This window comes from Ahaetulla prasina, chromosome 1 (assembly GCF_028640845.1).
Source record: "Ahaetulla prasina isolate Xishuangbanna chromosome 1, ASM2864084v1, whole genome shotgun sequence".
Classification (NCBI taxonomy): Eukaryota; Metazoa; Chordata; class Lepidosauria; order Squamata; family Colubridae; genus Ahaetulla; species Ahaetulla prasina.
Genome location: NC_080539.1, coordinates 62,958,871 through 62,974,935, shown reverse-complemented (window position 1 = coordinate 62,974,935; position 16,065 = coordinate 62,958,871). Strand labels below are relative to the sequence as shown.

Here is a 16,065-nt window from a genome sequence, read left to right as displayed (position 1 = left end):
GTCCTGTTATAAAATTACTCCTAGCAGCATGTCCAATTCATTTATTAAAATAGTAGTCATAGGAAATTAATTCAGAAGCACAAATGTACCAGACAGTTATCTGTCACCTGCTTTTAACCTTGCTTAATTTTTACATTATTCCACGCACTATCCAAATCCACTGGGCTGCAGCCATCAATCATTTCTACTTTTAAAGAGAATATTTATTGAACCTGTTTGGGATGTAGAACATTCTTAGAAATAAAAATTTCTAGACAAAATGCCAATTTACCATATGCCATCTTTGATCACTGCATATACTCACTTTAATTAATTTATAATGATTAAATAAAGGAAAAAAGGCAAAAAACCAACCATAATATAAATTGAGTTTGCACATATTGCATGGGAAACAAATTTATTAATCTAAAACATTAAACAAAACTAGGTTGTATCTGATCCTAGACTGAAACAGAGAAATATTCATTTCAAATAAGGGACAATAATATTTTATATTTCCTAATCATCCAGTTGACATAACAATGCAACACCTCTCATTATCCAGTGGCTAGGATTTACCAGGCTTGGCAGATTAACTTCAGTTACAAAATTTGAAGATGTACCCATAGAAGACAGTATTCCTGTTCTTTGAGGTGTCTTGTATAAAGGACATTCGTATAAAAGCAGGTCTTCTTCACCACAGAAACTTGGGCAAAAGGTAATCTAAAAAATAATTAAATTAAAATATTAATAACCTCTATTTCTACATATTAAATAAGTTGTACGCCTAAGGATCAGTAAAGAAGCAAATTGCAGTGGTCATCTGGGACCAGCATAAAGGAACATTTAAATATATATTGCTCACTGAGAGTTGGGGTTCAAACTTAAGGTTTTTGCAAGAACTTTGGAATATACTGTAAATCAGTTGATGCTCCTATCGCAAATATATTTTAAAATGCTGCCGTTGTAGCAAATATAATTCTTCCAAAACACAAAACAATAGTATAAAATATTGTTGTTATTGATACTCGGCCCAACACAGCAGGCATACCTTAGTAATAACACAAATGGATGTCTGTAATGTACTCTACATGGGACTGCTCTCAAGACTATTCAAAAGCTATAGCTAGTCCAGAAAATGACAACATGGGCAGTGCCAAATTTCCATGTGACCCCACTGTTCCATGAGATGCAATGGTTATGGATAAACTCAGCAAGTCAAGTGTTGGTTATCATCTATAAAATACTTTTTGGCATAATACCGGTTTCTGGTTGTTACTGTCTGTCTGGTGTGATCTGGCAGAATAGAGATCTTACAAGTCCCAATAATGAAATAATGTCATCCAACGGCCCAGAAAGAGTGCCTTTTTAAAAAAAATATTGTAGGGCCTGACCTTAGAAATCCAGAAGCTATTGTAGACCTGAATAATCTTCTAGACTAGACTTTGAGGCAGGCTGCAGATGGAGCCCTTGTTGGATGAATTTGTTTATGTCTGTCTTCAGGCTGTTTATCATTTCTCCCCCTTCTTTGGCATTGTCCTCACTGGAAGAGAAGTCGTTCTCCTATGGACTGGAAAACTCTAGATAGCTTTCCTTCTTAGTCAAAGTTTAATTTTTGGTGTCCCTGAATAAATCTTGTCATAAATCCAAACAACACTCTCCCCCCCAAAACCCTTGCTTTTATAAAATTGCTTCTGTAAATTAGAGAAGAGGCTTCACGTGTGCTGATGTTTCAAGCTGAGATGTTTTTACATAGCCATATTATGCTGACTGTAGAATAGGAAGAGAGCATTAGTTGAGATAACCCCTTTCCCTCAAGTCAAGTTTTGATGTGGTTGGTTAATTGAAAAGAAATTAACAATGGAAAACTGAAGGCATAATAAGAACTGGTCATAGCTGGCCAGTGAAATTAAAGCAGGAAGAAACCAAAATTTAATCTGATAGAAGGCAACCTACAATTCCATTTATTGGTGATACCATAGCAAAGAGAAGATAAAAGAAGGACAAAAATGTAGTAAATCAGAGCCATAAATTTCCTGCATGATTCTTAACTAAGAAAACTTTGGGATAGTGACAGAAAAAATTCAAAAGATCACACTACATCTATATTCCAAATACTGATAATAGGCATTTACTTCAGGAATTGGAGATATTTGATGAAGATAAGCAATAGTGATAGCACTTAAACTTATATTGTAAGGAGGGCGGTGTAGCCTATTTGGCCTGGCTTTCCTTGCTTCCGGGTTTGTCTGTTATAAGATCTCCCCTGTCGCAAGCACAAGATCTTCCCTCTCACAAGGACAACTGTGGTCCCTTTGATATCAGAGAGGAGGAGGACGTTTTTGGCCTGCCTTTTGAGCTGGTTTGGCTTGGCTCCCTAATTACGGCGATGTCGGCCGCGCCCGCCCTTCCCCTGTGTGTTGGGGATTTTGGGACGTATACCAACTTTTGGGCATTTTTTGATCTTTTGGGGAGCTGTCAGGAGTGGATGGGCTGTACTGGAGTCGGACTGGAGTTCTGGGAGCTGCTAGGAGTGGATGGGAGTGCCATCTGGAAACAGCGATGGACGTAGAGGGCGGCTTGGATGGCGGCCATGGAGCGCCTCCCCTTCCCCCCCCTCTTCTTGGGACCCGGATGTTTCTCTGGACAGATTGTGCTATTTAAGTCCTGGACTATTAGTCGCTGATTATGGACTTACTAAGATTGTACCATGGGTTTGATGGTTGAGTATATTTTACATCTTATATGCTACATGTTACATCTTATATCCCACTTGTACCATGGAGATTGACTGTCCATTTTTACATCTTATGTCATCTTATATCTGGATCCTAATTCGAGAGCTACCTCAGGAGAACATCCCTGTTAACATCTCTGCCAGCCTAGGATGATCTATCTTCTGCTGACTTTTACTGTATTGTATGCGCTATTCTAGAACTGAACTCTTGCACCTGCGAGGTGCCCCCGCCTCGTGGGAACGGCCTGTTACACTACCGAAGGCCGGCCTCTATGACGGGTCTTGGGACCCACAGAGGTGGCATGCGAAGAGGAGGAGCCTTTGGGGGTTTTTAGACAGGGCATTTTTAAGGGTTGGGAGGGGCAGGGCGGGTGTTGGGGAAACCTGTTGGGGGTCCAGTTCCTGCGAGCGCTCGCGGCGGTAAGTCTATAGGTTCGGAGGTCACGGGGGGGTTTTGTGTTCCGTCGGTTGAGGGTGGTTCTATTTGCACGGTAAGTGGGAGGGGCAGATATGACGGAAGTGGGGGCTCATATCGTTCTTTGGGGGCGCGCGCTCGATGTTTGCAGGCGACCGCGCGCCCCGAGCCCCCAGACTTCTCCCGTTTCCCGGATGGTCAAGACTCTCAGAGCCTGGGCCTTCGGCTGATGCTGTGCAACGCACGGTCCGTGGCCAATAAGGCCCCCCTAATTCATGATCTTATCCAGGGGGGTGCCGCGGACCTTATGGGCGTTACGGAGACCTGGTTGGGTGCAGAAGGGGGCGTGCCCCTTGTCGAGATGTGCCCACCGGGTTTCCGTGCATTCCATCAGCCGAGGGCTCAGGGTAGGGGTGGGGGGGTGGCGGTTGTGATTAGAGAGAGTCTGGAGCCGAGGGAGACCACTGTACCTCAGATTGCCGGGTGCGAATCCCTCTTTGTGAGATGGGGTCATAGGTGTCAGATGGGCTTGCTGGTCGCGTACCTGGCTCCTTGCTGCGTGACAGCTGCCCTGCCCGAGCTCCTGGAGGTGCTTGCTGGGGTGGCAGTTGAGACCCCCAGACTTTTAGTCATGGGGACTTTAACTTGCCATCTTCCGCTCGTCATCGACAGCAGCTCGGGAGTTCATGGCTTCCATGACGGCCTTGGACCTGACCCAAGTAGTTGATGGCCCTACTCACATTGGGGAGGCACTTTGGATTTGATTTTGTCTCTGGTCAGTGGTTGAGAGATCTGGACTTGAAGGAAATAGTCATTGAACCTTTGTCATGGTCAGATCACTCTCTCCTTCGCCTGGACTTTCTGACCGCCATTCAACACCGCAGGGAGACGGAGCCGATACGTTGGTTCCGTCCCAGGCGCCTGATGGACCCGGAGAGGTTCCGGACGGAGCTTGGGCCACTTCCTGAGAGTCTGGCTCACGGCACGGCTGAGGAACTTGTTGCAGCCTGGGAACAGGCCGCGGTGGGGGCCCTAGACCGTGTTGTGCCTTTGCGGCCTCTGACCCGGCGCAGGTCCCAACCGGCTCCTTGGTTCTCCGAGGAGCTGAGAGGGATGAAGTGCCGGAGAAGACGCCTAGAGAGTTCCTGGAGGTCTAGCCGTTCGGAGGCTGATCGGACACTAGTGAAGTCCTATAATAGGGCTTACCTAGTGGCATTGAGGAAGCGGCGTAGCTACGCCTCCTCCCTCATTGCATCGGCAGATAACCGCCCAGCCGCCCTGTTTGGGTGACTCGTTCCTCCTTCATCAGGGGAGCGGGATGACCCGTTGCAGGGGCGTGCTGAGGAGTTTACCGGTTATCTATAGGATAAAATGTTTCAGCTTCGGGATGGTCTGGACCAGAATTGCGGTGACTCAGATGAGGCGTCTGAGGGTGGTCTTGGTGACATTTTGTGGGATGAGTTTGACCCTGTGGCACCCGAGGACATGGACAGGTTGTTGGGTAGGCTGAATGCTACCACGTGTTTACTGGACCCGTGCCCTCCTGGTTGGTACTGGCCACTCAGGAGGTGACACGAGGCTGGCTCCAGGCAATTCTGGCGCTTCCTTGGTGGAGGAGTCTTCCCAGCCGCCTTGAAAGAGGCGGTGGTGAGACCCTCCTCAAGAAGCCTTCCTGGACCCGGCTGTTTTAGGTAATTATCGTCGGTCTCCAACCCGCTTGGCGAAGGTTGTAGAGAGTATGGTGGCATATCAGTTTCCCTTGCACCTGGAGGAAACTGTCTATCTAGACCCGTTCCAGTCCGGTTTCCGGCCCGGTTACAGCACTGAGACGGCTTTGGTCGCGTTGGTGGATGATCTCTGGAGGGCCAGGGATAGGGGTTGTTCCTCTGCCCTGGTCCTATTAGACCTCTCGGCGGCTTTCGATACCATCGACCATGGTATCCTGCTGCGCGGTTGGAGGGATTGGGAGTGGGAGGCACCGTTTATCGGTGGTTCTCCTCCTATCTCTCCGATCGGTCGCAGACGGTGTTGACAGGGGGGCAGAGGTCGGCTCCGAGGCGCCTCACTTGTGGGGTGCCGCAGGGGTCGATCCTCTCGCCCCTTCTGTTCAACATCTATATGAAGCCGCTGGGTGAGATCATCAGTGGCTTCGGTGTGAGGTACCAGCTGTACGCTGATGACACCCAGCTGTACTTTTCCACACCGGGCCACCCCAACGAAGCTATCGAAGTGCTGTCCCGGTGTTTGGAGGCCGTACGGGTCTGGATGGGGAGAAACAGGCTCAAGCTCAATCCCTCCAAGACAGAGTGGCTGTGGATGCCGGCATCCCGGTACAGTCAGCTGAGTCCACGGCTGACTGTCGGGGGCGAGTCACTGGCCCCGATGAGAGGGTGCGCAACTTGGGCGTCCTCCTGGATGAACGGCTGTCTTTTGAAGATCATTTGACGGCCGTCTCCAGGAGAGCTTTTTACCAGGTTCGCTTGGTGCGCCAGTTGCGCCCCTTTCTAGACCGGGATGCCCTGTGCACGGTCACTCACGCCCTCGTGACGTCTCGCCTGGATTATTGCAATGCTCTCTACATGGGGCTCCCCTTGAAGGGCATCCGGAGACTGCAGTTAGTTCAGAATGCGGCTGCGCGGGTTATAGAGGGAGCCCCTCGTGGCTCCCGTATGACACCTATCCTGCGCAGACTGCACTGGCTACCTGTGGCCTTCCGGGTGCGCTTCAAGGTTCTGGTAACCACCTTTAAAGCGCTCCATGGCATAGGGCCGGGCTACTTACGGGACCGTCTACTGCTACCGGATACCTCTCACCGGCCCGTGCGCTCTCACAGAGAGGGACTCCTCAGGGTGCCGTCAGCTAGACAGTGTCGTCTGGCGACGCCCAGGGGAAGGGCCTTCTCTGTGGGGGCTCCCACCCTCTGGAACGAACTCCCCCCAGGACTCCGTCAACTTCCAGACCTCTGAACCTTCCGTCGCGAGCTTAAAACACACCTATTTATCTGCGCGGGACTGGACTAGTTTTTTAAATTTTCTAAATTTTAAATTTTTAAATTTTATAGGGGTTTTAATTGGTTTTAATATTTATATTATTTTTAATAATTAGGCTTTCTGAATATGTTTTCTTAATGGTTTTCTTAATTTGTATATATATGTTGTTTTATCTGCCTGTGAACCGCCCTGAGTCCTTCGGGAGATAGGGCGGTATATAAATTTGAATAAATAATAATAAAATAATAATAATAATAATATACCATTTCACTGTGTTATAGCCGGCTCTAAAGGGTTTACAAACTGCTGGCAATCGGAAGTCAGCAGAAGTAGCTTGCAATACTGCATTCTAAACACTGCACCACCACAGCTCAAGATGCTTGATACCAGAATATTTTACAATGTAGAAAACAAAGATAGGTCTACCTCTAAAATAACTTAAAATAACTGTTATGTTGATTAAACATAATCAACATAACAGTTGATTATGTTTAATCAACTTAGTTTAGTTTAAATTAATTAATTAGTTTAAATTAATTAATTAGTTTAAAATAGTTGAACATAGAATCTAGTGATCACAGAAAAGGCAGAGCAAGACCTATTTCACAGACAAAAGCCAGGAAAAGCTCCAGGCCCAGACAAGATAACTCCTTCTTGCTTAAAAGTCTGTGCTGACCAATTGGCCCCCATCTTCACCCATATCTTCAATAAATCACTAGAGATGTGCTATGTTCCTTCTTGCTTCAAACTCTCTACCATCATCCCAGTGCCGAAGAAGCCCACTATCAAAGAACTGAATGACTACAGACCAGTTGCTTTAACATCTGTAGTCATGAAAGCCTTTGAAAGGCTCTTGCTTTCCTACTTGAAAACCATCACGGATCCGCTGTTAGACCCCTTGCAATTTGCAAACCGAGCAAATAGATCAACAGATGATGCTGTTAATATGGCTCTGCACTACATCTTACAACATCTTGAATCTCCAAAGACCTATGCAAGGGTCCTCTTTGTAGACTTTAGTTCAGCATTCAATACCATCATTCCAGACACTCTTCTAACTAAGCTAAACCAGCTACAGGTACTGGAACAGACTTGTAAGTGGATCACAAGCTTCCTAACAAACAGGAAGCAGCAGGTGAAGCTAAGCAAGATCACATCAAATACCTGTACAATTAGCACAGGGGCCCACCAAGGCTGGGTGCTCTCCCCACTTCTCTTCTCTCTGTATACCAATGACTGCATCTCCAACGATCCATCTGTTAAACTACTGAAGTTCGCAGATGACACAACAGTGATTGGGCTCATTCGAGACAATGACGAATCCGCATATAGACGTGAGGTTGAACGACTAGCCTTGTGGTGCGACCGTAACAATCTGGAACTGAACACACTCAAAACTGTTGAAATGGTGGTAGACATTAGGAGAAACCCTTCCATACTTCCACCTCTCATAATACTTGACAACTCAGTATCAACAGTAGAAACCTTTAAATTTCTAGGTTCTATCATATCGCAAGATCTAAAATGGACAGTTAACATCAAAAACATCATCAAAAAAGGACAACAAAGAATGTTCTTTCTGCGCCAACTCAGAAAGCTCAAACTGCCCAAGGAGTTACTGATCCAGTTCTACAGAAGAATTATTGAGTCTGTCATTTGCACTTCTATAACGGTCTGGTTCGGTTCTGCAACCCAACAAGAAAGACACAGACTTCAGAGGATAATTAGAACTGCAGAAAAAATAATTGCTACCAACCTGCCTTCCATTGAAGACCTGTATACTGCACGAATCAAGAAGAGGGCCATGAAAATATTTACAGATCCCTCACATCCTGGACATAAAATGTTTCAACTCCTACCATCAAAACGACGCTACAGAGTATTGCACACCAGAACAACTAGACACAAGAACAGTTCTTTCCCAAAGACCATCACTCTGCTAAACAAATAATTCCCTCAACACTGTCAAACTATTTACTAAATCTACACTACTATTAATCTTCTCATCGTTTTCATCACCAATCTCTTTCCACTTACGACTGTAACTTTTTGTTGCTATCATTAAGGGTTAAAAAGTTGTACCTTTGATGTATTTTTTTTCTTTCCTTTTTCTTTTATGTACACTGAGAGCCTATGCACCAAAACAAATTCCTTGTGTGTCCAATCACACTTGGCCAATAAATTCTATTCTATTCTTTTCTAAATATCAGCAAAAGCATAAAAGAAAAACTGATGCTGAGGATACTTTAGCTTCTGAATCAAATCAATACTTTAAAAGTATAAGAAAAAATAAAGATAAGTGTGCATTTTCAGAACCTCTGTTCCAGACTAAAAAAGAATAACATAATAAGCACCATGGAAACCTGGAAAAAGTTCTGTCTTGCCCCCACATCCCATAACCACAAAGATACTTTCAGCTCTTCATTCCAGAATTCAAATATAGATAATATATTTGTACTACTGAATAAAGATAATTATGACATGCTAGGATGCGGTTGAAAATAACTTATGTCAAATATGTCATTTTAATTAAAACAAAAGGGGCAAAATTGCAAAACAGCTCAAAGCAGCATAATTGAGAATTGAGAATCACTGAGAATCCATAGGTAAAGAAAACAATGAAGAAATGATGGAAAAAAGAAACAATAATGAAATGTTTTAAAGGAGAAAGCAGTTGGCTGAATATAATTCCAAACAGTAACATTCCCACTTGTTTAAAAAATACTTATTTGCATTCAAGCACATACTAAATTATAACAATGCAGTGACTTGTAACATTTACTTAAACCTGAGTAATCAAAATATAAAAATGTCCTACCAAGATAGTGAACTATACTACTCACACTTCGTGGTAAAAATTGGATGTCTGGTAGTGGATAATATCTTCTATGAAGTTCAGGTTCATCCAATGCCTGTGTATTGGGATTCCAGCGTGCGCCATCTATGTACAAGCCGTAAATTTTAACTCCGGTTTCATACTGAGAATGTTCCTAATAAAAGATAGATAGTATTTCTACTCAAGCATTGTTGTGGATTGCTCCAAACAAGTGGAAGATTTAACAAAAAAAATAATTAAAACCTGGTCTTTTTCAGAGAGCTAAAAGTGAAGATGACTAAGCTCGTTGCACAGGAATTACAAATCAGGGGCATCTGCAGTGATGCAAAAAAAGGGAACATGGTCACAGTCGCTATCTTAACATTTCACAGTCCCCCCACTCCTCCTCCACTGCATGGCAGTGATGTCAAAAAAATCAGGATAGACACGTTTCCCTTTCCCTGATTCAAGGACACAGATATATATTAACATTACATGCTATTGGATCATCACAGAAGTGGAAGATACTTGCTGCTTGAGGACTATCTGTCCCTTTTGTGTGGAAAAATACTTCCGGGCTTGTTTATTTTGTTGCAAAAACAATTTGCTTATTTATTTGTTCAATTTATATGGCTTTCATAACTCATTGGAGTGAGTCTGGATAGTTAAAATAAAAACTAACAATAAAAGAAATGAAAACAAAACACATCTTCTGGTCATCAAACACATCTTGATCCAAATCCCCAAAGGAAAAACCAGGTTATTAATAAACTGACAGAGTTGGGAACCAATCAAATTCTGGCTGTGAATAAGGGAATCATTCCAAAGGGTGGGTGCTGCCCCTGAAAAGACCCACTTCCTAGGTTAGGACAGATGATGTGATGCAAAGAGGAGACTACAGCATGGCCAGCATGGAAAAACTTTTTTTTTGACAAGTTTTATTGAAAAAAAATTCTTTTCATCATACATATTTTATGAACAGAGTGCTGACCAGGTCACATCTCGTACATCTTATATATAATCCAAATCATCATTATAATATATCTTAATCTTCCCGTTTTTTCCAGTTTATCTCTTTTATATATCCTTTATCACAAATTTATCATTTTTCTCCATCTCTATTTATTTCAACTTCTGCTATATTATTCTCTCTTACCATTACTATAACAATAAAAATTCCATTCTGATTTTAAAAACTTATATATTTTTCATTTCATTTTCAATATTTTCATCTAGCCAATATCACAGTGTATCCTAAAATTCTTATCTTTTACCACTACTATAACAATTAAAATTCCATTCTGATTTTAAAAACTAACAAAAATACTATTATTATATTGTCTACTTCCCCTTCCCATTTATTAATCTACCTCATTTATATTTTTCTATTTTTACTCCATCCTTCATCTTTAACCATTATCTCTAAATCTTTTTAGCATCATCTTTTCTAATATTTTTTTGAGTGACCCTTTATCTCACTCTAACTTCTGAATTCTCTTTTTTGTTTTTTTATATATATTACATTTCATCTTCTGACTTCCATTTCTCTTTTTTTGTTGTGTTGTTTGAACCTCCCTCCCCAAAGCTTTCCCTTGTCTCTTCCAGATTTTCCCCTTCTTTCTTTTTGCCTGTTTCTTTTTTAGGAGGAGTTTTCTCCCTTTCCTCTCTCCTTTTTTTACATTCCCAACTATTTCTATAATGCTCTCAATCTGATTTCTATTTTTTAATATTTTTTCTTCACCATTATTAGTTTCTTGTTTCTCATTCAAATTTTCTTCTTCCAGTTTCTCTTCATTTTCTTTTTCTATATATTTAAAAGGATTTTCCGTTTCTTTTTTGCCTACCGGCCATTTTGGCCTTGGTTTTATGACTGTCCTGACTTTGTCTGTAGGCCGCGATATCATCGAGCGGCTAGGGAACCCCTTTTCTCCTACTGTTATTTATAATCTCTTGCATGAAATATTCGTCTGCTGACCTTCTCCGACTGCGAGGTTCCCCCGCCTTGCAGGAACGGCCCTCTGGGTTATCGAGGGCCTGCCTTAACGAAGGGTCTTGGGACCCGGAGAGATGGCATGCAAGGAAGAAGAATCTTTGGGGTTTTGTAAATAGATTTTTTAATAAGGGTTTTTTAAAGGGGGGGAGGGAAGTGACGGGGGGGGAACCCCTCGGGGAGGGTAGGTCCAGTCCCGGGGTCTGTTCACGGCGTTTTATCTGGTCCGAGGGAGGGGGGTGAGGGGTTCGTTCCAGGTGTAGAGGTTGGTTCCATCTGTACGGTAAGTGGGAGAGGCAGATATGGCGGAAGCAAGGGGCCGTATCATTTTCTGGGAGCACGGGCTCGCTGTTTAAAAGCGATAACGTGTTCCGGTCCCTCAGTTCTTACCCGTTCCCCAGAAGGTCAGGATCCTCAGGGCCCGGGCCTCCGGTTGATGTTGTGCAATGCCCGGTCCGTGGTCAGTAAGGCCCCCCTGATCTGTGATCTTATTCAGGGGGAGTCCGCGGACTTTATGGGCATTACGGAGACCTGGTTGGGCACAGAAGGGGGTGTGCCCCTGGTTGAACTGTGCCCTCCGGGTTTCCAAGCATTCCATCAACCGAGGGCCCAGGGTAGGGGTGGAGGGGTGGCGGTTGTGATGAGAGAAAGTCTGGAGCCGAGAGAGTCCACTGTGCCTCAGATAGCTGGTTGTGAATCCCTTCTTGTGAAGTGGGGCCATAAGAATCAGATGGGTCTGTTGATTGCGTACCTGGCTCCTTGCTACGTGACTACAGCCCTGCCTGAGCTGCTTGAGGTGCTTGCCGGGGTGGCGATTGAGATCCCCAGACTTTTGGTCATGGGGGACTTCAATCTGCCATCGGCCGGCTTGTCGTCGACGGTGGTTCAGGAGTTCCAGGCTTCCATGACAGCCTTGGACCTGATTCAAGTAACTGATGGCCCTACACACACGGGGGGGGGGGTCCACACTGGACTTGATTTTTATCTCTGGACAGTGGTTTAATGATCAGGTATTAGGGGATTTAGTGACAATACCTGTGTCATGGACAGATCATTTTCTTCTCCGCCTAGACTTTCAGACCGCTGCTCACCACCGCAGGGAGACGGAACCAATGCGCTGGTTCCGTCCCAGGCGCCTGATGGACCCCGAGAGGTTCCTGACGGAGCTTGGGCCGTTTCCTGAGGATCTTGCCCACGGCACGACTGAAGAACTAGTTGCGGCCTGGGAACAGGCCGCGGCTGGGGCTTTGGACTGTGTCGTGCCTTTGCGGCCTCTGACCCGGCGTAGATCTCAATTGGCTCCTTGGTTCTCTGAGGAGCTGAGGGAGATGAAACACCGGAGAAGACGCCTAGAGAGTACCTGGAGGTCCAGCCGTTCCGAGGCTGATCGGACACTAGTTAGGTCTTTTTCGAAAGCCTACCTAGTGGCACTGAGGGTGGCGAAACGTTCCTACGTTTCCACCCTCATTGCGTCGACAGATAACCGCCCGGCCGCCCTGTTTCGGGTGACCCGCTCCCTCCTACACCAGGGGGAACGGGATGACCCCTTGCTGGGACGTGCTGAGGAGTTTAGTGGTTATCTATACGATAAAATCGCTCAGCTACGGGATAGTTTGGACCAAGATTGTGATGATCCGGATGAGATGACTGAGACACGTCTTGTTGATGTTGTTTGGGATGAGTTTGATTCTGTGGCTCCCGAGGACATGGACAGGTTGCTGGGGAGGTTACATGCCACTACATGTTTACTGGACCCGTGTCCCTCCTGGCTGGTGCTGGCCACTCAGGAGGTGACACGAGGCTGGCTCCGAGGAATTATAAATGCTTCTTTGTTGGAAGGGGTCTTTCCCGCTGCCTTGAAAGAGGCGGTGGTGAGACCCCTCCTTAAGAAGCCTTCCCTGGATCCAGCTATTTTGGGTAATTACCGTCCAGTCTCCAACCTTCGCTTTGTGGCGAAGGTTGTAGAGAGTGTGGTGGCATGGCAGCTTCCCCAGTACCTGGATGAAGCTGTCTATCTAGACCCGTTCCAGTCCGGCTTCCGGTCCGGGTATAGCACGGAGACAGCTTTGGTCGCATTGGTGGATGACCTCTGGAGGGCCAGCGATAGGGGTTGTTTCTCCGCCCTGGTCCTGTTAGATCTTTCATCGGCTTTTGATACCATCGACCATGGTATCCTGCTGCGCCGGTTGGGGAGTTTGGGAGTGGGAGGCACCGTTTATCAGTGGTTCTCCTCCTATCTCTCTGACCGGTCGCAGACGGTGTTGACAGGAGGGCAGAGATCGACCGCGAGGCGCCTTACTTGTGGGGTGCCTCAGGGGTCGATTCTCTTGCCTCTCCTGTTCAACATCTATATGAAGCCGTTGTGCGAGGTCATCAATGGCTTCGGGGTGAGTTATCAGCTATACGCTGATGACACTCAGCTGTACTTTTCCACCCCGGGCCACCCCAACGAAGCTGTCGAAGTTTTGTCCCGTTGCCTGGAGGCCGTACGGGTCTGGATGGGGAGAAACAGACTCAGACTCAATCCATCCAAGATGGAGTGGCTGTGGATGCCGGCACCCCGGTACAGTCAGCTGCAACCGCGGCTGTCTGTTGGGGGCGAGTCACTGGCCCCAACAGAGAGGGTACGCAACTTGGGCGTTCTCCTGGATGGACGGCTGTCATTTGAAGATCACCTGGCGGCCGTCTCCAGGAGAGCCTTTTACCAGGCTTGCCTGGTTCGCCAGTTGCGCCCCTTTCTGGACCGGGATGCCTTATGCACGGTCACTCATACTCTCGTCACTTCTCGTCTGGATTATTGCAATGCTCTCTACATGGGGCTACCCCTGAAGTGCACTCGGAGACTCCAGTTAGTCCAGAATGCAGCTGCGCGGGTGATTGAGGGAGCTCCACATTGCTCCTGGGTAACACCACTCCTGCGCAGTCTGCACTGGCTACCTGTGGTCTTTCGGGTGCGCTTCAAGGTTCTGGTTACCACCTTTAAAGCGCTCCATGGCTCAGGGCTCGGATACTTACGGGACCGCCTGCTGTTACCTTATGCCTCCCACCGACCCGTACGCTCTCACAGAGAGGGTCTTCTCAGGGTGCCGTCCGCCAAGCAATGTCGGCTGGCGGCCCCCAGGGGAAGGGCCTTCTCTGTTGGAGCACCTACCCTCTGGAACGAACTTCCCCCCGGTTTGCGCCAACTATCTGACCTTCGGACCTTTTGCCGTGAATTAAAAACTTATTTATTTATCCAAGCGGGACTGGCTTGATTTTTAAATTTTCAAATTTTTAATTTTTAGTAATTTTATATGGGGTATTTTAGGCTGGGTCAATTTGACGGTTTTAATTTGGCCATTATTGAATATGTATTTTAATTGATATTTTAATTTTGTATATTTAACTGTTTTAACCTTGGCTGTACACCGCCCTGAGTCCTTCAGGAGAAGGGCGGTATAAAAATTTAAATAAATAAATAAATAAATATTAAGAGATTCACACACGCTTTTGAGCATCAACTCCATTTTATGACAATTTAAAAGATTACTAATACCTCCCCCAATTATATCTCCATACAAAAACTTTTTTTTTTTAAGATTTACTTGCTGCACCTGTCTGTGTTAAGTAGGTGGCCATATAAATTCCAGTAATAAATAAGTAAATAAAGCCATATAACCCACTTAAGATAAACCACATTACTTTATAAAATGATAATTTGCTTTAGAGAAATGGTATGTTAAATCTATTTCCTATCTGAGTTTATCTGCCTAAAATTTTCCTTGCAATATGGTCTTTCTCTGCCTCTGCACGTCCTGTTTTTGGAACTGGGGAGGCAGCAGAGATCGCCAGGCAGCAGAGATCGTGGCAACAGTGTTTTTGCTCCCTGCGCAGCACCTGTTTCGCCAAGTAAGTCCTGACCTCTGCGCTTCCTCGGGCCACTTCCGGAATCAGGCTCCGACCAAGGCAGCAAAGGCACAGGGCGCTTGCCAGGAAGCCCAGCACTATGTTTACGAGATGGCAGGGTCCAGGAGAACTGAAGTGCTGCGTCTCTATAGGACCTTGCTGTGAGAAAGCCAGGGTTTCAACGCCTACAGCTCTACGTAGGAAGGCGGGGGCATTTCAAGAGTGGAGCCTTCAGTGCCAAGTCCCTCTTCTGCACCCCTGAAAATCATCCCCCACCCTGCCCTACCCACTCCAGTTAAATAGAGTGATAGGATTTGTTTTAAACTGATAAAAAGATCTGTGCTACTCGTTATCAAAATCTGAATGGAAGTGAGGACGCCACTGATCCTGATGCTGGTAGGCAGAGGCAGAATTCTTTTTTTCTTGTTTTCCTCCCCACAAATTAAGGTGCGTCTTATACTCCGGTGTGTCTTATACTCCGAAAAATATGGTAATTTCATAAATATATTCCAGATGGTTTTCAATTGTAGCATTTATATACACTTTTGATATGTAGCCAAATATCATACATGATATTTGTATGGATGCCTGCATTTTGACTACATATCAAAAGATATTCCATATCTGCAACTGTCAACCAGAAGAAAGAAACTGGCTTCAATCCCATTCTTACCTTAAAAGCTTTGTTTAATATGCTTTCCTTTCTACTGACGCTTAAATCTTCATCTTGAGTTAAAGGAAGCACTTTATGTTTAAAAGTAAGTGAATCCACTGTTACTTTATTCAACCGAGCATAATTCTGACACACAGCAATAAGAAATCCTTCAAGAAAAAAATACACAGATTGTGCACTTTACTTCTTACCATTATTAAGAAGTTAATTAAATTTACTCTTTAATTACTCGAAGAACATTTTATTCTTTGCAAAGAGTGAAGATATTTGTTATTTGATATACTCCCATACAAGGAAGATGGGCAGTTAAGAAACATGAAATATAAATAAACATAATATAGTTTCTTATTTAGCGATCAAATTATTAATATAGAGAATTACAAAGTAATACAAGATTTCCCTCATCTGTAATGACATCCATCCCATCTCAAAACACATCTACAGAAATTATGTGGACAAGAAAAACTGAAGAGGGAGTGAGAGAGATCAAAAAAAATATGGAAAAAGGGAAGCAGTAATAGCATTATCCAGGTTATAATATAATATAATATAACAACAGAGTTGGAAGGGACCTTGGAGGC

At 44.9% G+C, this 16,065-nt stretch overlaps 1 protein-coding gene across 1 annotated transcript in view; it reads right to left on the bottom strand.

Moving 5' to 3' along the window:
• Window positions 1–498: 498 nt before the first annotated feature.
• DNAH14 (dynein axonemal heavy chain 14) overlaps window positions 499–16,065 on the bottom strand; it is a 279,895-nt gene continuing 264,328 nt past the window's right edge. Inside the window, exons 82-84 of the mRNA XM_058169855.1 lie at window positions 15,485–15,633; window positions 8,965–9,111; window positions 499–702 (exon numbers count right to left, since the gene is read on the bottom strand). Of these exons, the coding sequence (XP_058025838.1) occupies window positions 499–702; window positions 8,965–9,111; window positions 15,485–15,633 (500 nt within the window). The remainder of the gene's footprint in view (window positions 703–8,964; window positions 9,112–15,484; window positions 15,634–16,065) is intronic.